Source organism: Salmo trutta, chromosome 12 (genome assembly GCF_901001165.1).
Source record: "Salmo trutta chromosome 12, fSalTru1.1, whole genome shotgun sequence".
Taxonomy (NCBI): domain Eukaryota; kingdom Metazoa; phylum Chordata; class Actinopteri; order Salmoniformes; family Salmonidae; genus Salmo; species Salmo trutta.
In genome coordinates, this window is record NC_042968.1 from 15881515 (window position 1) to 15902902 (window position 21388).

Consider the following 21388-nt stretch of genomic DNA (forward strand, 5'->3'; position numbering starts at 1 on the left):
ATAGGTCACTGTAGCGCCAATTGCAGTTGAGCTACAAAGGACCAAATAACAATTCTATAGAAAAGGGAGAGGGGTGGATGGAAACCAGTGGCCTTGCACCCTGAGGTCCAACAATTGTGCCACAAGGTTGCCTGTTATATTCTACTTGTCAGCATTTGTAAATATGAAAAGTGTTGAGCTCTATTCAAAAGGAAAAGTGTTCTTTTACAAGTGCATTTACTCCTAAATCACGTCAGGTGTTAAGGCAAACAATGTTTCAAAGCTGATTCTGTGTCGTGGTCCAGCTGCAATCTGCTGTGACATCATGAGCTATGGAACCCAACAAAAGGATGTGATTTTACTCCAAAGCTTGTAATTACTGTTGCTGGTCCTCATTGTGCTCTCTCCATTTGAAACACAGTGTGTCCCTCGCTAATGACTTGTTCCTGATGTGTTCATTCATCCTTTACGCTTAGGCAATCTGTTTACCCAATAATTCACTCCATAGCGCACTCATTCCACATTTTTTCTTTCTTCCTGCAAGAAAAGACTGAGATTACTGATCATTGTTGCTGTATTGAGCCCATCTGTGACCTAGAAATGTTTAGCAGACCCTTCAAGCTCAGACTGTTATCAAGCTAAATTAGCCTACATGCTGGAGGCTGATGATGGTGTAACAGTGCCTGGAGAGAGGGCTCACGGTGGGTTAATCCTCGGGAGAACATCTCATGATAGGATGTGAGCTGGGTCACCATGGAGATGGAGATGAAAACATAATTCGGAACATTTTCAAGTATCTTATCTTAGCGGATGTGTCAGTCAAAAAGGCTTTGGTTGGTAGTCAGTGTTTGCCATTCTTTTGTACTCAAATCCATTTTATTTTTTACAAAAGGGATTTATTTAACATATGACTGGAAATTATATGCCTCTATTATTGGGTGCTTTATTAATTGATATCCAATTAAGGCAGTTAAATTAGGTCAGCGTCAGGCGTTCAGGCGGACTCGTGAAATGATTCTGACAGACCATACTTTTCTAAACACATTGATTCAATTAAATCCTTTTTTTTTCAGGATGAGTAATCAACTAAACAAAGCCATTCCATTCCCTCTGGGTGTGAGAATCATCCGGCATTAGTTTAAAGTCTGCAAATCATTCAACAGACAGGTTGGTTTACCCATTCAGCTCGCTGCTTAGTGCCCCCACAGAGGATCTGCTCCCACAGGGCTGACTGTCAATAGAGGAAAACATAGCCCTGGTACTGAAGCTCCTGTGGCATGCAAAGCTGCCCAGCCAGGCCTGGCACACTCACACAGAAACCTATGCACGCCATACACAAACCTGGCAATCTACCCCACGCCCTATACAAATACACACGTCACATGTGTGCATTAGATATACTACAAAGAAACAGAATGATTGAAATCAGGAAAATGAGGATGGGCTGTTCCAAGACTGGTTCAAATGCAGATGGTTGAATTCACTACCACGATATGGCCTATGATAAGAACAGAACGCTTTGGGTTTGTAAATAATACAAATCTGTACATTTTGCAAAAATATTGCATGATAACACCCTCCATCGCTCCTCTGTTGTATGACGTACTGTAGCCTCCCTATAGTCCCCGTGAGACCTTCAAAAATGGTTTCCTCTGTCTGTGAACAGTTGTTGGTGGGCACTGCAAGGCTTTGTTCTTATTCTATTTTCTAAATAGACACTCTACATATTTATGTAAGATTCAGTCCTGTCGCGATCTGTCAGAGATTATGAAGCTCTTTGATGCCAAATGGCTGTGTTTGCACTAGAAATCACCTGAGCAATCAGTTAGCACATCAGCTGAATGATACTGGGTTTTTAATCAGGGTATTTGTGTAGTCAGGTCTTTGGGACTGTTAATTGCTCCTTTAAAGTCATTGCGCTGAAATAATTAATTAGGGATTTAATCCCTCATGCAGACAGGGGATTGCTTTTCTGATACTGCTTATTTGATGTTACAATGAGCAGTTGAAAGAACAGAGGCAAATAGCAAATAGCAGAATTAGATGGGGGAAAAGGATCATTTACAGCCTATCTCAAGGTACTACTAACACTTTTTCAGCTCTTCAACAACAATGTTGTTCCAATTCCATATGCACATGTTCTGAGAAACACTAGCCTTAATTGTGGAACGGTTTGGGGAAATGTATCACTTACAAACTACATGAAGGCTGAGCATTTTTCAATTTTACAATAGATTGCTTATGAGAGCACGATGTGTTGATTAAGGTGCTCAAATGTCAAGTGTTTGAGGCTTGAATTTTATGTGCCATCAGCAAATCAACAAAATCAATGGTGTTGTGGGCTCAAGTGCTTTCTATTCATGAGACCATAAACACTCATACAGCATGGGTGGGTGCTGATGAGGAGTATTGAGGTTGATTTTGCCAAGCCAGGTTGATAAACTACCCTGCTAGTTTGACTCCCTGTACAGAGGGTGAAAGTCAAGCTTCATTACGGTTGATTTAGTGTGAAGTACATTTTCTTCGTACTAGTAGAATGTAGAGGTCTCTTATGCAGAATCCTTCCAGATCATTGATACACTTCGTCTGCGCTTATGGACTGCCCTCTTCAATTCAAACCACAGGTTTTCAATGGGCTTCAAGTCTGGAGACTGAGATGACCATTGCAAAATGTTGATTTTGTGGCCAATTAACCATTTCTTTGTGGATTTCGATGTGTGTTTGAGGTTATTGTCTTAATGGAAGATCTACTTGTGGCCAAGTTTCAGCCTCCTGGTAGCCTCCTGGTACTGAATAAAGTTTATGATGCTGTTGACCTTAACAATGTGTCACGTCCTGACCATACAAAGCTGTTATTTTCTATGGTAGAGTAGGTCAGGGCGTGACAGGGGGGTTTTCTAGTTTAGTTTTTCTATGTTGTCATGTTCTAGTTTTGTATTTCTATGTTGGGATCGTCTGTGACGATCTTCAAAAGGAGTAGACCAAGGTGCAGCGTGGTGAGTGCTCATGATACATTTATTTTAACTCAGAACACTAAATCAAAACAATAAACAACAGAACACGACCGTCACGTTCTGCAGGCTAAACTGAGCTGTACAAAAACAAGATCCCACAACTGAAGGTGGAAAAAAGGGCTGCCTAAGTATTATTCCTAATCAGAGACAACAATAGACAGCTGCCTCTGATTAGGAACTATACTCGGCTCAACACAAAGAAATAGAAAACATAGAATGGAACATAGAAATTTACCACAGCCTGCCCACCCCACCCCACACCCTGACCTAACAAAATAGAGAAATGAACCATCTCTCTCAGGTCAGGGTGTGACACAATGGCCCTAGGACCAGTGGAAGCAAATAGCCCCATAACGTCAAAGATCCACCACCATATTTTATAGTATGGATGGGGTTATTTTCTGCTTATACATTATAATTTTGACACCAAACCCACCACTGGTGTGAGATGCCAAAGAGCTCCAGTTTCATGTCATCTGACCAAAGTTACAATCCAGGTGCCAATGCCATTTAGCAAACTCCAGGCGTTAACATTTGTTGGATGTAAAAATGAGCTCTTTGGCCATGCACATCAGTGGTGGGTTTGGCATCAAAACGAGAATATATGAGCAGAAAAGAACCCCGTACCTGCTGTAAAATATGGTGTTAGATCAAATCAAAATCAAATCAAAGTTTATTGGTCGCGGACACAGTTTTATATTTGTTATCGCAGGTGCAGCGACAGGATTACTGTATGTTTCTAGATCCAACGATGCATCAATATCTAGCAATACAATAACAATACACACCTAATCCCACTGTATCCATTTGTTTAAAGAACAATAAATTCTTCTTTCAATCAGAATGAGCAATAGCAAAACGAGCAATGTCAGAGTCCGGAATAGAAATAAACATGTACATGTATGTATGTGAATGGTGTGTATAGACAGTATAGACCGTATGTGAATTGAAAAGGAGTGTACAGCAGTAGTTACAGTTGAAGTCGGAAGTTTACATACACTTAGGTGGGAGTTTTTCAACCACTCCACAAATTTCTCGTAAACAAACTATAGTTTTGGCAAGTAGGTTAGGACATCTACTTTGTGCATGACACAAGTAATTTTTCCAACAATTGTCTACAGACAGATTATTTAACTTATAATTCACTGTAACACAATTCCAGTGGGTCAGAAGTTTACATACACTAAGTTGACTGTGACTTTAAAACAGCTTGGAAAATTCCAGAAACTTAGCTTATGTCATGGCTTTAGAAGCTTCTGATAGGCTAATTGACATCATTTGAGTAAATTGGAGGTGTACCTGTGGATGTATTTCAAGGCCTACCTTCAAACTCAGTGCCTCTTTGCTTGACATCATGGGAAAATAAGAAGAAATCAGCCAAGACCTCCACCAGTCTGGTTCATCTTTGGGAGCAATTTCCAAACGCCTGAAGGTACCATCTGTACAAACAATAGTACGCAAGTATAAACACCATGGGACCACGCAGCCGTCATACCGCTCAGGAAGGAGACACGCTCTGTCTCCTAGAGATGAACATACTTTGGTGCGAGAAGTGCAAATCAATCCCAGAACAACAGCAAAGGACCTTGTGAAGATGCTGGAGGAAACAGGTACAAAAGTATCTATATCCACAGTAAAATGAGTCCTATATCGACATAACCTGAAAGGCCGCCCAGCAAGGAAGAAGCCACTGCTCCAAAACCACCATAAAAAAGCCAGACTACGGTTTACAACTGCACATGGGACAAAGATCGTACTTTTTGGAGAAATGTCCTCTGGTCTGATGAAGCACAAATAGAACCGTTTGGCCATAATGACCATCATTATGTTTGGAGGAAAAAGGGCGAAGAACATCATCCCAACCATGAAGCACGGGGGTGGCAGCATCATGTTTTGGGGGTGCTTTGCTGCAGGAGGGTCTGGTGCACTTCACAAAATAGATGGCATCATGAGGAAGGACAAGTATGTGGATGTATTGAAGCAACATCTCAAGACATCAGTCAGGAAGTTAAAGCTTGGTTGCAAATGGGTCTTCCAAATGGACAATGACCCCAAGCATACTTCCAAAGTTGTGGCTAAATGCCTTATGGACAACAAAGTCAAGGTATTGGAGTGGCCATCACAAAGCCCTCACCTCAATCCTATAGAACATTTGTGGGCAGAACTGAAAAAGCATGTGCGAGCAAGGAGGCCTACAAACCTGACTCAGTTACACCAGCTCTGTCAGGAGGAATGGGCCAAAATTCACCTAACTTATTGTGGGAAGCTTGTGGAAGGCTACCCGAAACATTTGACCCAAGTTAAACAATTTAAAGGCAATGCTACCAAATACTAATTGAGTGTATGTAAACTTCTGACCCACTGGGAATGTGATGAAATAAATGAAAGCTGAAATAAATCATTCTCTCTACAATTATTCTGACATTTCACAATCTTAAAATAAAGTGGTGATCCTAACTGACCTAAAACAGAGAATTTTTACTAGGATTAAATGTCAGGAATTGTGAAAAAATGAGTTTAAATGTATTTGGCTAAGGTGTATGTAAACTTCCGACTTCAACTGTATATAGTATGAGCCATGACTAGAATGCAGTATAAAGTGGGTAAAACAGTATTGTTCAATGATTTTATGTACATAGGGCAGCAGTCTCTAAGGTGCAGGGTATAGTACCAGGTGGTAGCCAGCTAGTGACAGTGTCTTAAGGTTCAGTGCAGATCTTTGATGTTATGCTTCCACTGTTCCTGGGGCCATTGTTAAGGTCAACGGCATCATGAACTTTACCCAGTACAGGACATTTTATTTTAAACACCTGGTTGCCTGTGCCAGGATACTGTATCTTGGCCACAAGTAGATCTTCCAGCAAGACAATAACCCTAAGCACACAACAAAATCAATAAATAATTGGTGAATTGGCCACAAAATCAACATTTTACTATGGCCATCTCAGTCTCCGGACTTGAAATCCATTTAAAATCTGTGGTTTGAATTGAAGAGGGCAGTCCATAGGTGCAGATGAAATATATCAAGGATCTGGAAGGATTATGTATGGAGGAATGGTCTAACATCCCTCCCACTGTGTTCACAAACTCATAAAACATTTTAGAAAATGGCTCAATGCCGTTATCCTCGCAAGGTGAGGTATCGAAAGGTATTGAAAACAGGGTTGTCAATCATTTATTTTATTATTTGCTAAATAAAATCTCTTTCTCTGAGCATTTCTAGTAAAATACTAGAAATGACAATACAATATAGCTCAGTATTTGAAGTATTGATTTTAAACATGTCATTTTTGCATGTCATTTTTGCATTTTTTGATCTTTATCAAGGGTTTCAATAATTTCAGACCCCGCTGTATGTCTTCATAGTGGACATTAAAACATCCTATTATTGTAAAGTAGTGTTTAAAAACATGTCTAGAACTTCAAATCATCTGTTCCCCCCCCTCTCGCCTCCCTCCTTGCTATCTCAGGTGGTGTGTGAAGTATTTGTCTTCATAGTGGAAAGCATATTCATGTATAGTTAACAGCATATTAAGTCAAGAACATAATGTATAATGATGTAAACCATATCTTCTAAATGTCTGTTCTACCCGCTCTCTACTCTTCTAGGTGGTTGGTCAGATTGACAAGCTGACGTCAGACTTTGACTTTGACCTGGAGCCAGATGACTGGACAGTGGCCACAGCGAGCAGCACGTCCAGCAGCGAGAGGGGCCTGGGAGAGGCCTTCAGGCTGGACTTCCTCAACCCTGACGTGCTCTCAGACAGCTGGGAGTTCTGCAGCTATCTGGAGGCCTCCGTCGCTGCAGCAAACGCCGCCCACAAAGCAGCTCCAACGGTGCAGCCCAAGGATGCAGGGCTGGATCCGGGGGCGGGGCGTGGGTGCATCCCCACCCAAACCCAGACCCCGCCACCCACAACCGCCTCAGCCTACTCCCAAATGAATGGGGGGCTGCCCATCCCTAACGGACCTCTCATAGTCACCCCAGACTCATCCAGCGCCAGCGAAGAGGCTTCCAGCTCCACACACAGCCACAAGACCTCCCGCACGTCCGGCACCAGAGAGAGAGTCCGCTTCAGTGACAAGATCCTATACCACGCGTTGTGCTGTGATGATGACGAGGAGGATGAAGAGGAGGGAGATGAGGAGAAGGGCGGCTGTGCGACCCCAGACACTGATGACAGTGAGCCCAGTCCTAGTCAAGCCGGCTCGCCCACACCACCGCTCTCCTCCTCAGAGCACTCCGTCCTCCATAACTGTCTGGACCCTTCTTATGTCTCGTTCCCAGTGAACGTGGCAGCGGGGACTCATACGCTGCCCAGAAAGGGTCTTCTCAATCCCGCAAGCTGCCGGAAAAAACTGCTACGGAACAGCAGCACACAGACTGTTTCAGATAAAAGCACCCAAACAGTACTGCCCTATATTCCAGCCAAACAGAAAACAAAGGACCACTGAGAAACATTAACTTTACAACAACAGAACTAATGAAAAAGGACTGTGAACTATTTAATATTAAATGCATAGATCATAGATTAATACACAACTAAATAAATACATACTAATTACTAAATAAATACATGATATGGGAAATGACTCACCTACCTAAAGTCATTCTGAGGCTCAGGGAAATAAAGGATAATGGCAGTTCCTTAAGGCAGTAACAGAGAGAAAAGGGATATTGACGGACCAAAAGGCTAGTGCCTGCTAATGTTAAGAAATGGACCGGATGGATTCCTTATTTATAACACTTATTGAGATGACTAAAGCAATCACTTTTCTAGGAAGTTGAAATTGTTCTGAAATCGGAAAGTGTGAAGAGGTCATTTCCCTCCTCGTACACCAGTATAAATCACAAGAAAATATATTGCTTGTTCTTTAAGATGTGGTTAAAAGAAACACTGCACATTCTGTACACTGAGAATCTGTATAAACATTGTCTTTTTCATCTTCCAATTATTTCAAATGTCAAGGGGGTTCCTGCTGTAACAACAGGGAGCGTATCTAGATGCACAAGTCAAGCCTTCTTCTCTCTTTGATGTCATCATAAGTGAGTCAAGGACCAGAAAAACATGGTTTGACCTGCCCTTGATTTTATTAATCATTTCAATAATTTATCTCTTGGTCTGCTGCCGAAACTGTAGTTGTGTAAAGTAAGAAGAAAAACAGGTATTTTTGTGAGATTCTGTACTCCAACTCCACATTGTGACATTTCCACTTGATCTATCCGTTCCTCTCTGCAAGGGAGCAAGGTTGTTAGGGGTGATGACTTGAATAGAAGTGCACAAAGCCAAGATGCAAAAGGTTATGTCTCTCCATTCTGAATCCCAGTAGGGATTTGGACTCAATAGAGCAGCATTTTATTCACAGGGATTATGCCAAAAGCAGTGCTGATCAATAAGGCTGATTGAGAGAGTGCTGTGAGAGGTCTGCTGAGCAGGCAGACCCTGCTCCTGGGGGCCCACAACAAAAACTCACAGCTAGACCTCCATCTATTTCCTCTGCTATTAGTGGCAGACATGGACAGACGCAGCCTTCAAGAAAGAGATTGGCATTTAAGAAATGTGTGCCAGGATGTGAAAGAGTGGGTGGCAGACAGAGAGAAAGAGAGCGATGGAGAGAGGGGGGGGAAGAGAGTTGGGAGAGTGAACGCATTGGAGAATGCAGGAGAGGGTAAAGGGCTGACCTCACAAAGAAAATGTGCTGCTAGATTGTTGTTAATCAACCCTCGGAACACAATCATTTCCCCTCTAATCACCAGGTGCTGACTCATGTCTCTGAGGATGGCCAGAGAGAACTCTCCTCTCAGATATAGATCAATTACTGTCCATAGGCCCCCAACTGCCCTGGGCCCCAGGTTATAGTACAGAAGAGATCAGGGTTGGACTCTTTACATTGCATATATTTATCACATATTTTACATCTCAATATCTTTTTGTAAAGGGATTTTGTTAAAATGCACATAATGAACACATCTATAATGTTTTCCTACTAAAGAAAGGCAGATTATTGATCTGTAGGCTGGAGTAAAGGAAGCATAGCCTGAGGCAAAACCAAATACTTTGCTCGGTGAAGCAAAGTATCTAGACTGGTCCCCTGCTAGGTGAAACATGGTCATGCCTCTAGTCTCAGTGCTGTGCTGGTGAACAAGTGAAAGTTGAACTTTAGTTTGCAACACCTAACAGACTGTGAGTAATGCAGCGTAATAATCAAAGATAAGGGAAACAATGTCATGCTATTTTAAAATGCTTACCCAGTATAATACACTCTGACAAAAAGTCAATTAAAAAAAGGATGCATTAGTTCATTATATGGCATACAAGTGCCCTCTCTGTATTTGGTGAATCAGCTGAGAATACATTGAGTGACTGCAAGTTAAGGTCAAAATTGATAATTTGCATAATGCAATGCAAAAATATTTATCAGTTAGTCTGAGTCCAGCAAGAATGAGAGGTATTTTGTCCAAGCTCACACACGTACAGAGATTATGGTTGTGGGTTTTGACTGAGACTGCATACAGTAGTACGCCTATGTCTTTACTCTAAACCCAATTTCAGCTGATACGCACTGCACTAAAGGAAGGTGATAACCACAGCATACAGTATAAACACAGCAGTTTCTCTCAATGGAAAACCTCTCCTTTAGGTCGGGATACATTTCAAACCCACTTGGCAACAGGCATAGACATCTTGGTGATGAGTGAGAAATGAAATTAGCCTCTTTAATCGGTGAAACGATCATTTCAAATGTGATGCTGAGACAAAACGGAGAGGATGGAATCATGTATAAATTATCTAAGCAGCAGGGACGTACTTGTCTTGTGGCACGCTTTCACATTCTAATTCCGTCTTGCTCTGTTAATCCAGGAAACAGTCTGTGTCTGTCTATGAGAAAGATGCATTGAACAGAGATCAATGGATGACTCCCGCAGCATTGGCTGCCATTTCCCTGCTAGACGGAACACCGACAGGTCATCACACTCATTAGCATAAACAAACAAAGCTGGAGCGGTACGCAGAATAAGCATCAATCAGACCAAAACAAACTAAGCCCTTATTGTGATGCCTATACTGCCCTGGGACATTTCATTTATAGGGAGGGAATTTGAACTTTTAGTCTTTTTTAAATCATATCCATGATGAAATCACCCTGGCTGCAAGTATATAGCTGTTTGGCACTGGAGCGGAATACATTATCATTGAGGATGAATGCTAGTTATTTGGACAAACCATTAGGAATGTTTCTCTTGCCAGTAGGCTCATTATTTATTTGTAATAGGGCATTTCATCGTCCCTGGTCCTCTGTTGGACAAACTGGGGAGGCATCCAAAGGTTAAAGAATGTAATCACACTGATGCCAATGCTGACTGGACAAGCAGTTAAGGTTGTTTTGTGGTGAGGCTTAATGAATGTGAGGAATTATGGCAATACTGTGTGTGTGTGTGTGTGTGTGTGTGTGTGTGTGTGTGTGTGTGTGTGTGTGTGTGTGTGTGTGTGTGTGTGTGTGTGTGTGTGTGTGTGTGTGTGTGTGTGTGTGCGTGTGTGCGCGCACGAGTCATAGGACTTGAATTGACATCACCAACAGATCAATCTTAGAGCATCACCCTGATCAATGCTCTAATCATTGTCCAGAGGGCACTGTTTCTGTTTCAATGATCACCACAAGCTCACAAATTAGCACTGTTACGCTGATGTAAGACAAATCTACTCCATGTATCACAATGCAAATAGGTGACGTGACCATTTTAAGACAATCTGAATAGGATGTGATATTACAATTTCACATGTACCGTGTGTATTGTACACGTGTCAATTGGAAAGGTGTTTTTTTCATATTCCAACTCGCCCTGAGACACCCTCAAAACATGGGGTCACAGCCAGCCATTATCAACAGTAACTCTGGAGCAATTAGGGTTAAGCACCTTGCTCATGGCATATCGACAGATTTTTCACCTTGTCAGCTCGGAGTTTCAAACTAGCAACCTTTTGGTTACAGGCCCAATGCTCTAACCGCTTGGCTAACTTGCCACCCTAGTGAAATTACACACACACACGCACGTGCACACACACACACACACACACACACCACTTTCTCTCTCTTTAAAGGTCCCTTGAAGAAAATGGACGACAGATCTATGTTTTCTTTGCTGATTGGTGAGGGTCCATGAAGTGAAGAGCTCAGTCACACTGATTACTATAGATTGGCTAACGGCTGGGGATACTGAGGGTCGATTTGTTTAATCTCTGTGTCATAACTTTCCTGCTGCTTCCAGAACAAACTATTTCTGTTCCCTCCTCCCTCCATCCTCCATCCTACTCTGCCGCCCACCCATTCCAATTTGTGACAGCTTTGAATTTGGCACTCAGTCACCGCACGACTCACGTCTACCCTACTCACAGGAGAGAAGACAATAATTGAGACTGCAATGTTGGTCCAACAAGAACAAAGACATTGCAATGTGTCAGCGAGCAGCCATCAAATTCAGAGCCCCTTAACTATGTCCAATTCATGTATCATTGTATGGATAGGTATATGTATGGCCTTGGAAAAAGCTTGGAAAGAGGGTAAGCTTTCAACTTAAGACCTCTTACTATCAGACAGCTGCCCGTGTGGCAGGTCATTTTCCAATATAAAGTGGCCTAGGTCCGTATCTTAGAAAATACTACATACTGATCAGATAAGGGCTGCAGCAGCGCATTAAATGGAACCAAGGAAGGGTCTTTGGATTGATAACCACGGGCACAGGGTTGGCATACAGAGAGTCCATATAGGGGAGCAACCAGGAGGTGGGGAGGTGGGCATGTGTCTGACAGGCACAATGGGGCACTGGATCCATACATGGAGGGCTCCCTCCAACCAGCCCAGTCAGAGCTTATATGGGGAAGGGGAGCTGGACAAGGCCACGGGCTCTCGGAGTGATTAATGAACAACCATGCAGCAGCCACAGATAAGATTAGACCTTCACAGGTGATGAAGGACATGGGGCGGGGCTGTGGTGGTAGTGGTGGTGGCGATGGGGGAGAGATTACAATTCTACTAAATTGACACACAATAATTAAAACCCTGCCCATGAAAAATAAGTGAAGAAGGCTACTAAGTGCCATTTCAGCTCAGTGGTGGAATGGCAGAACAACAGTTGGCATTGGGGAGTGGAGAGACTGAGCTCTAAAAAACAAGGTGCCCCAACCATGCTTCTCTCAGCCTCATCACTGCAGTATGTTGGACCCAGAACCTAAAACCCATCCAACAGAACTCAATCAGATGGACTGCATCAGTAGAGCAGTAGAGACACAAAACAAAGGACCGAAGAAATGCACCTCAGAAACTGAACTATGTAGGTGTTACAGTATAACCAGTCATAAAATAATGCAACATACAGTACGTCACAACAGGTATACATATATGTGTCAGGACAGTGTTGTGACCATATTATGACAGGTTATGACAAGTGATGTCAGCTGTTATGACATATTATGACATGGATGTGACCGTGTCTTAACATGTTATGACGCTAGGTGTCAGGTAAAGTTTTACGCCGAAATCAACTGAGTACTGTATAATACCCAATGAAATGGGCTCAAAGCAATCACAATATGCAATTCATTTCTACTAGGCACTGACTTCAGTTTCTTTCTGAATAGTTCATCTGCACATAATCAATTGATAGTCTTGAATACATTTACTGTACCGGTATAATTTATTTCTTGTTTGAAAGTTACTGATACCTTCTCTGACTGACGATTCCAAAAACATCACATGCAGTGCATTTACGATTCAGGATAAGCAAGTAAGAGAGAAAAGTGAGGAGTCATTTGCAGAAGAGAGAGAAGAGAGAGAAATATGATTGCAACTAATGAAACCCCAGTACCTGCTTAAATGATCCAGCCATACAGATGTATACAAGGAAATTGCTCAGAAATCAGGCATAATGTTATAACCAGCAGCCGGGCAACAGTTTCATGATGACGTCATGAAAAAACAGGACAACTGCAACAAAGAACAGACACACAGTCCCCATGGAACGTCGTTGACTTTAAATAACATAGGAGATGGATGAGAAATGGATGACACTCAAACAACTATATGGTGGTCTGGTAATGTGTTCCAGTAACTTCCTGTATTAGGCCTGAATGAGAAAGAGTGGAACCTGGATGACCTAAATACACAGTCAATTTCACTAACAGAAAACCACTACTAAATTAATTTTCAATAGGCCCATGGGAATAGATGACTCCAGAATATAAATGCCCAGACCAGCTAAGTGCAACAGCAGCTATAGTAAGTGCAGGTAGGCAACTCTAATTCTGACAAAGCACTGTAGAATTCTAAGAAGACGCAGGCAGCAGTTCTTTCCTGGGAGCTCTGCTTTGGCAGACTGTCAGCATTTTCATGGCATTTACAGGTAAAGGCCAGGAGGGCAGAGCGTTGCTGACAGTTTAGTAAAATCAGCAAACAAGAGTTAAATGATGATGAAGACAGATGCTATGTACAAGGCACTCCCCAAGTGGCCCTTATGTTCAACTTCGAGGAGACGGCTTTCCCCATCTCTTACTTAAATGTTTTCCTGTACACCCCTCTCTGTAGCACATCATTTATTGTACTGCCTCCTCTAACTTTAATGTGTCTTCCATTCCAGTTCTGGAGGCCATCATTGAGGTCTTCATCAAACATAAAGTGATCGACAGGGGGCCAAGGACAGGTAAGAGTCACTCAAACAGGACTAGGACAGAGGAGGAGAGGGGGAGAGAGAAAGAAGGGTGATGGTATAGCTGAGTATTCTGCAATAGCAGATGTTACAGGGAGATGAATGATTGTTGTATGAATTAGCCTCGCCCTTCGTTGATACACACAGAGACAAGTCTGGGCTCCAATGAGAATCTCTCTAAAATAACCAATGATTGCAATAATTACTACCAACCTGGGGGGCCACCAGCAGGGCCCCCTTCCATTCTATTCACATCTTCTGCTCTTTTCCTATCTAATTAATGCAGTTCTTTATTGGTGTAATTTGGTGGTTTTAGCCATTTCTAATGGATTCAGGGAGTGAAGCAGGTCACCAGCCTGACAGGGGTTCCTGTGTGTTGTGTTGTCGCTGCTGTGCATCGCCAATACATCAGAGCAGTGATCATTCTCAAATGAGAGCAATTAGTCAAATGTCAGGTTCCGGCTTGCACTCTCTGGGTGGCTTGCTGACAAAGTCGCTCAGAGGTATGTCTAAAGATGAATAGCTGTGGGATTTCATTAAGTCATCTTGCTTCAATAGAACGGGACAAAAAAATAAATAAATAATGTATACTAAGTTTCTTTCATAATTAGCCACTGAGCACCGGTGACATTTGAACACTCAGAGGCATCGACCTATCCTGAGTCTGAAGCCAGACAATACTGATGCAGCCATATACCTGTCTAGTTCAGGGTAGTAGTGACATGCTAATAGTATTATAAAATACACTATAAAATGCCCTTGATTTTAATACGATCAACATGGTCTCCACTCCCAGCACTGTACTATAGTGCTTTAGCCTGAATGTCACCTTAGGGAAAGGCATTCAGAGAGCAGCTGTAAGTTATGGCGTATTGGCACCCTTTCAAAAGTGTGTTCTAGTGAATTGGTCAATCAATGCTCTCTTTTGCTTGTGTCCTCGCTCAGTGCGGTGCCCCAGCATCAGTCTCAGCCTGAGCCTGATGCACCTATAAAACCTATCAAACACAGCAGTTAAATTGCTCTGTGGGTCTGGGTAGGCCTGGTGTTTGGCATCTAGCCCTCTGCCACCCTCAGTGTTAGGCCAGGGGGTTTAAGAGCATGTCAGGTGTAAATCTCCAGGCTGACTGATCTCCCATGTCTCCAGCTAGGATTTACCAGCTGCACAGAGAGAGGCAGTGAGAGGCCAACCTCGCTAGATGCCAAGCAACACGGAGCAATTAGATCAATTATTGTTTTACGTGCAATAGACACTTAACAATTTATTTTTATTTTTTTTATTTCACCTTTATTTAACCAGGTAGGCAAGTTGAGAACAAGTTCTCATTTACAATAATTGCGACCTGGCCAAGATAAAGCAAGCAGTTTGACACATTCAACAACACAGAGTTACACATGGAGTAAAACAAACATACAGTCAATAATATAGTAGAAAAATAAGTCTATATACAAAGTGAGCAAATGAGGTGAGATAAGGGAGGTAAAGGCAAAAAAGGCCATGGTGGTGAGTAAATACAATATAGCAAGTAAAACACTGGAATGGTAGATTTGCAGTGGAAGACAGTGCAAAGTAGAAATAGAAATAATGGGGTGCAAAGGAGAAAAATAAAGAAATAAAGAAATACAGTAAGGGAAGAGGGAGTTGTTTGGGCTACATTATAGATGGGCTATGTACAGGTGCAGTAATCTGTGAGCTGCTCTGACAGCTGGTGCTTAAAGCTAGTGAGGGAGATAAGTGTTTCCAGTTTTAGAGATTTTTGTAGTTCGTTCCAGTCATTGGCAGCAGAGAACTGGAAGGAGAGGCGGCCGAAGGAGGAATTGGCTTTGGGGGTGACCAGAGAGATATACCTGCTGGAGCGCGTGCTACAGGTGGGTGCTGCTATTTTGAATGAATATAGAATGGTGTCGTCTGCGTAGAGGTGGATCAGAGACTCACCAGCAGCAAGAGCAACATCATTGATCTATACAGAGAAGAGAGTCGGCCCAAGAATTGAACCCTGCGGCACCCCCATAGAGACTGCCAGAGGCCCGGACAACAGGCCCTCCGATTTGACACACTGAACTCTATCAGAGAAGTAGTTGGTGAACCAGGCGAGGAAATCATTTGAGAAACCAAGGCTGTTGAGTCTGCCGATGAGGATATGGTGATTGACAGAGTCTAAAGCCTTGGCCAGGTCAATGAATATGGCAGCACAGTATTGTTTCTTATCAATGGCGGTTAAGATATCATTTAGGACCTTGAGCGTGGCGTAGGTGCACCCATGACCAGCTCTGAAACCAGATTGCATAGCGGATAAGGTGCAGTGGGATTCAAAACGGTCGGTAATCTGTTTGTTGACTTGGCTTTCGAAGACTTTAGAAAGGCAGGGTAGGATAGATATAGGTCTGTAGCAGTTCGGGTCAAGCGTGTCCCCCCCTTTGAAGAGGGGGATGACCGCAGCTGCTTTCCAATCTTTGGGAATCTCAGACGACACGAAAGAGAGGTTGAACAGGCTAGTAATAGGGGTTGCAACAATTTCGGCAGATAATTTTAGAAAGAAAGGGTCCAGATTGTCGTCATCAGCTGACTGGATTTGGGAGAAGGAGAAATGGGGAAGGCTTGGGTGAGTTGCTGTGGGGGGTACAGTGCTGTTGACCGGAGTAGGGGTAGCCAGGTGGAAAGCATGGCCAGCCGTAGAAAAATGCTTATTGAAATTCTCAATTATTGTGGATTTACAATCAAGCATTGATCATTCAAACAAGACTTACAATCCTTCAAATTCTTCATAAGTCCGTCTATAGTGGTTTTAAAACCGAGGCAAAGTGTTTTTGACACAGTGGAACATTCACTTTGGGTAATGGTTTACTATGCCATTTAAAGCTTTATTCCTCTGTGAATGTGTCACAAAACTGTCACTGGCAGTTTGCGGAAGAAAAGGGAATATTTAAGGCAGAGTCTACAACCTATACAAATAAAGTATGAAAAAAGACCATAGGCGAGCTGTCAGAGTGTGAGGCTGAAGAAACTGCAAGGTCACCAACAGCACCACAAGAACAAAAACAGATTGCACTAAAACTCTCCTAAAGTGCTTCACTGCAAGGATAAAGACTATAGACTAACATCAAATCACAAAACGAATGAAAGACTGGCAGCACTTTTAGGCAGAGTAAAATTTTATTAGCCTTTTAGCAAGAAGTTCTGAGTTTGAGCGATGACAAATACCCAATTTAAATCAACTGGCACAAGTGCTGTCCAGACTCTGTCCTTTTTTGTGTCTCCCCAGCTAGCACGTTTGGCTCCTTGGAGGTTGTGGGAATGTACGTTTTTGGTTTCCCATTGGTTCTGGGAGCGAGGCTGTATGTTTCCTGTCCGGTAAAACTTAACGTTTTTAAACATTCTGAGAATGGGAGTGAAAATTTCACCTTTTCTGGGAATGTAGAGTTTTTAGGTTGCAGGGAGATATTGAGAATATTTTACTATGGTTCCCTGAAAGTTGTCCTGGGAGGATTTATTAACATTCTGAGAATGGAAATTCTAAGTTATTTGAAGGTAATTAAATAACCTTCTGAGAACATGTTTCAATAAGACTGCTAGCTTAGGTTAACTGTTTTGCACTTCAAGCACAGATAGGACACATGGAAATTAGTTTGAATAGGCATTAATCATGCAAGCAGATTTCTTTTTAAAGCATCAGTGAGATTTGAACCTGTGATTTTCTAGTTCCTAATCATGTAATTAGTCCACTGCGCCACAAGGAATGTGCCAGTGTTGCAGATTTTTTTAAACTCATACAAAGCTGTTCATTTTTGTCCATTCAAACAGACCCGATTTCAATGAAGACAAGCACTCATCAAGATCACACTTAACAAGATAGAAGATAGAGAGAGTTTTGTTGATGCTAAGAATGTAATCTACAGTTAAATTTTTTTTTAAATAACATTCTTTGAGTGTTACTTTTTCTTGTGGTTTTTATGTAAAGTTTTCTTAATGTTTTGAGAATATGACTTTAAACAGATCAGATACCCACTCCCTCATGATCAGATACCCACTCCTTCATGAGGAAACCTGAAGAAAACATTATGCTGAAGTACTAAAATTCCCACAGAAGAACGTTGTTTCTTAACGTTCTCTGAACGTTCTGAGAACATGACTTTAACGCTCCTGTTGTGTTCGTTTCATGTTAATTAATACTGTGTTCTCGGTCCAAAATGCCCACCCCATTATAGCTGATTATAAATCCATAATAATACACATATTATCACCTAATGTTGTGTTAGATATTTTTTATCAACTTACGTTCTTGTGAACATTACAAGTTTTGAACTTCTATTTGCTATTTATAGCCTGTAGGCCTCATTGACTTGAGCTCATACAACTAGTTTTGAGTAATAAAGCATAATGTATGGATTATTTTGACTATAACAAATACTCAGATGAAACGTATTGGGCTATTTATCACAGACTACTTTGTGTCAAAGTTTAACAAGGACATTTGTTTTGAAACCTTTTCAATTGTTTAAAAATTGGCACAAAATAACATCTGTTGTGTTCCCGGTCAAAACTGACCGGTATGATTTTATTAGTAAAGAAAGGACAGGCCCAAAACTACACATGAAAACTTTACCATATTACAAAAGTAATGTCTGAACACATTAAATAACAACAGTAACAGTAACAGTATTACCAACAATAACAAAAACATTCAAATGTTCACAATCTGTCAATCAATGGTGGTTACATTTTGTGTGATCTCATGCACATGTTGGACAATACGTGGTGGTTGTTGCATGTGCATTGCAAATATATGCACTGCATTTATGGCACATGATGCTCATTTTGACATCTCTTGGTGCACACAGATTGCACCTCTTCCTTTTGTCTCTTCTGTCTCTGGCGGCCGTAGATCTTGCTTCTGGCCCTTGTATATCTCTGACCAATCCAGCAAAGGATGATGTTGGAGGAAGGTGTTGGTGCCTTTGAATGAGGAGTGCCACCATGGCTTTCTCCAACTCTTCTAGGAATAGTCTCCTCTTGAAGAGTTTCCCCTGCTTCCAGCCTGGAATCACCTCCATCCACACCACAGACACCTTGTAGGCCGACACATCTAGGATGTTGAAGAACACCACCATGTGCCAACGTGCCGTCATCCTCTTACAAGAGTATGTGCCAGTAACCTGCAAAAGTGCAACAATCAGTAAATAAAATAATGAGTACATACAAGCGATACTTCATGGCCTGCATAGTAATGTGAAAAATTGCGTTAAAGCGTCGTTTTACTTTATCACGTCTGAAACATATTTACATATTCAAATGAATAGAATTGCCTCCATATTGTTCACAAATTCAATAAGCATTTCACCAAACAACAACATGTCTTATTTTTATGGTACAGATGAAACAATCTGGTAATAGAAAAAAAGTACACATACCTCCTCAAGGTTGTCAACTCCCACTTTGTTCCTGTTGTAATCCAGGACAGCGTTGGGCTTCTTGTCCTCCCTGATACTCACAGCGGCATCCCTGTGCAGAGTTGTCATCAGGAGCACATTCTTATTTTTCTTCGGGCAGTAGGACACAAGAGTCTGTGTATCGGTGAAGGCAGACTTAGAGGAAAAACGATCCCTGTCCTTGGTAGTGAGTAAAGTAGGAGGCAACTCAGGCTTGTTCCTTCTGACAGTCCCCAACCATGGTCATTTAGGTGAAGAAATTGTCACGTGTTATGTTGTGCCCCTGGAGACCTGCAGTCATTTCCAGGACTACCCACTTCCCCTGGTTCCTTTCGGGAACACCGTCAGCAGGTTTCCCGGTGTAAACCTGCATGTTCCAGGCATAATTTGTCCTGGTATCACATGCTGCCCATATCTTAATTCCATATTTAAACGGTTTGCTTGGCATGTACTGTTTGAATGGGCAGTGTCCCCTAAAAGCGATCAGACGCTCATCCACTGCAATATCTGGACTTGGGTTATAGATGAGTGGCAGTCGCTCCACCCACTTGTGCCAAACCTCTCTGATCGATGCCAGCTTGTCTTGTTGACACGGGCCTGGTCATGTATCACGGTTGTTGAAGCGAATCATTCGTGACAACACATGAAATGTCTGGAGTGACATAGTGGCACAACAAATTGCCCGACCAGACTCTGCATCCCATAAACTGGTGGTAGATTCGTTTCTGGATCTGTACACACCGGCCAAAATCAAGAGACCCACGTATGCTTGGACGTCTGTCTGGTCTACCTCTTTCCAGTTGTCTTTGTAAACGCGTCTCCCTTCCAAGTTCATCATGTTTATCACTATAGTTTCGATTGACTCTGTCAGGAACAGTTTGAAGCAGGATTTTATGTCATCAACCCGGGATATGGCGTATCTTGTTGGCCCTGGGGTCCTGCTGATAACATTTTCAGCCGACAGCCGACCTCTCCTCTCAGGTGGGGATGAAGACCAGGACAAATTCCCATTCTTTGACCGGAATGTAACAACAACCTCAGCAGGGCCCTCTTCCTCATCACTGGATTGTTCCACATCGGTTGTCTCTTGGTCTGTATCCTATTCTGTGTTGTCTTCAACTTCTGACACTTGCTCCTCTAATGCATCTTCACTGTCAGTTTCCTGGCCTTTCTCCTCCTCACCAGTGTCATGATTAAAGATAAGGTCAATAGCCTCACATACAGTATATCGTTTGGTCATTGTGCTGCCACAGAATGAATTGTGAGCAAGGCCTCAAAAAAGCTTTATATACCAGAGCTGTGAGAAAAGTTATATATATATTATTGAAACAGTGTTGCAATTGTCTGTGAGAATGCCAACAGGTGTGGTTCCCGTGGGGGAAACATTCTATTGGGGAAAGTTTCCCGTGGGGGTTGCCATGGAAGCCAAGAAGGGGAGTGAGGTGTGTGTGTGTGTGTGTGTGTGTGTGTGTGTGTGTGTGTGTGTGTGTGTGTGTGTGTGTGTGTGTGTGTGTGTGTGTGTGTGTGTGTGTGTGTGTGTGTGTGTGTGTGCTCAAACATACATGCATGTGGGGGTCTGGGAGAGGAAGTGTTTCCATCTGATGAATGTGCCTGAACTCAATTTTATACACTATTTGTAGTCTCACCCATTAATTTCTAATGACCGGTCATTTTTGACCGGTAACACCACAGGTGTACCTCAGTTAAATAAAACACCCAAAATGTTATGAAAACCATCAAACTGTATTTTGTGTGATCAGATGCCCTGTGTTGACAAAGTAATGGAACCTTATGACAATAATATTAAATGCACTACCATTTTCATAGAGAGAACATGTAAATCGGTCCAATTCGACCGGAAAACAACAGGATAGAACTATGAGGAAACCTGTAGAAAACGTTATGCTGAAGTACTGAAATACCCACCAAGAAAATCATGGTTCTTAGAATGTTATGCGCTAGCTGGGTCTAATTCATAAGGTTCTCACCATGATGTTCTGACCTGGGTTTAATGCAAAACAATCTGTTTCCTCAAAATACTCATATACTCTACAATATATCTTAGCCTAGCTGTCCAGTGTTCATTTTTACATGCTGTAAAATGCTCTTCTAAGTAGTCACTGTTCATTTCAGGCCTGTCTCTTTGAAGCAGTTCTGTGTATCATGTTTGCTTTTCTCTCCTATCAAAATGTATGGAGTATGATTATAGGGAACAGGAACAGGAACTGGATAGTAATATATCCTACATCCTTCACTTCCACTTTCATTT

General features: G+C 42.1%; 1 protein-coding gene across 1 annotated transcript in view; it reads left to right on the plus strand.

Moving 5' to 3' along the window:
* LOC115203010 (inhibitory synaptic factor 1-like) overlaps nucleotides 1-8105 on the plus strand; it is a 46053-nt gene extending 37948 nt beyond the window's left edge. Inside the window, exon 2 of the mRNA XM_029767260.1 lies at nucleotides 6603-8105. Within this exon, the coding sequence (XP_029623120.1) occupies nucleotides 6603-7448 (846 nt within the window). The 3' untranslated portion in view covers nucleotides 7449-8105. The remainder of the gene's footprint in view (nucleotides 1-6602) is intronic.
* The last annotated feature ends 13283 nt before the right edge of the window (nucleotides 8106-21388 follow it).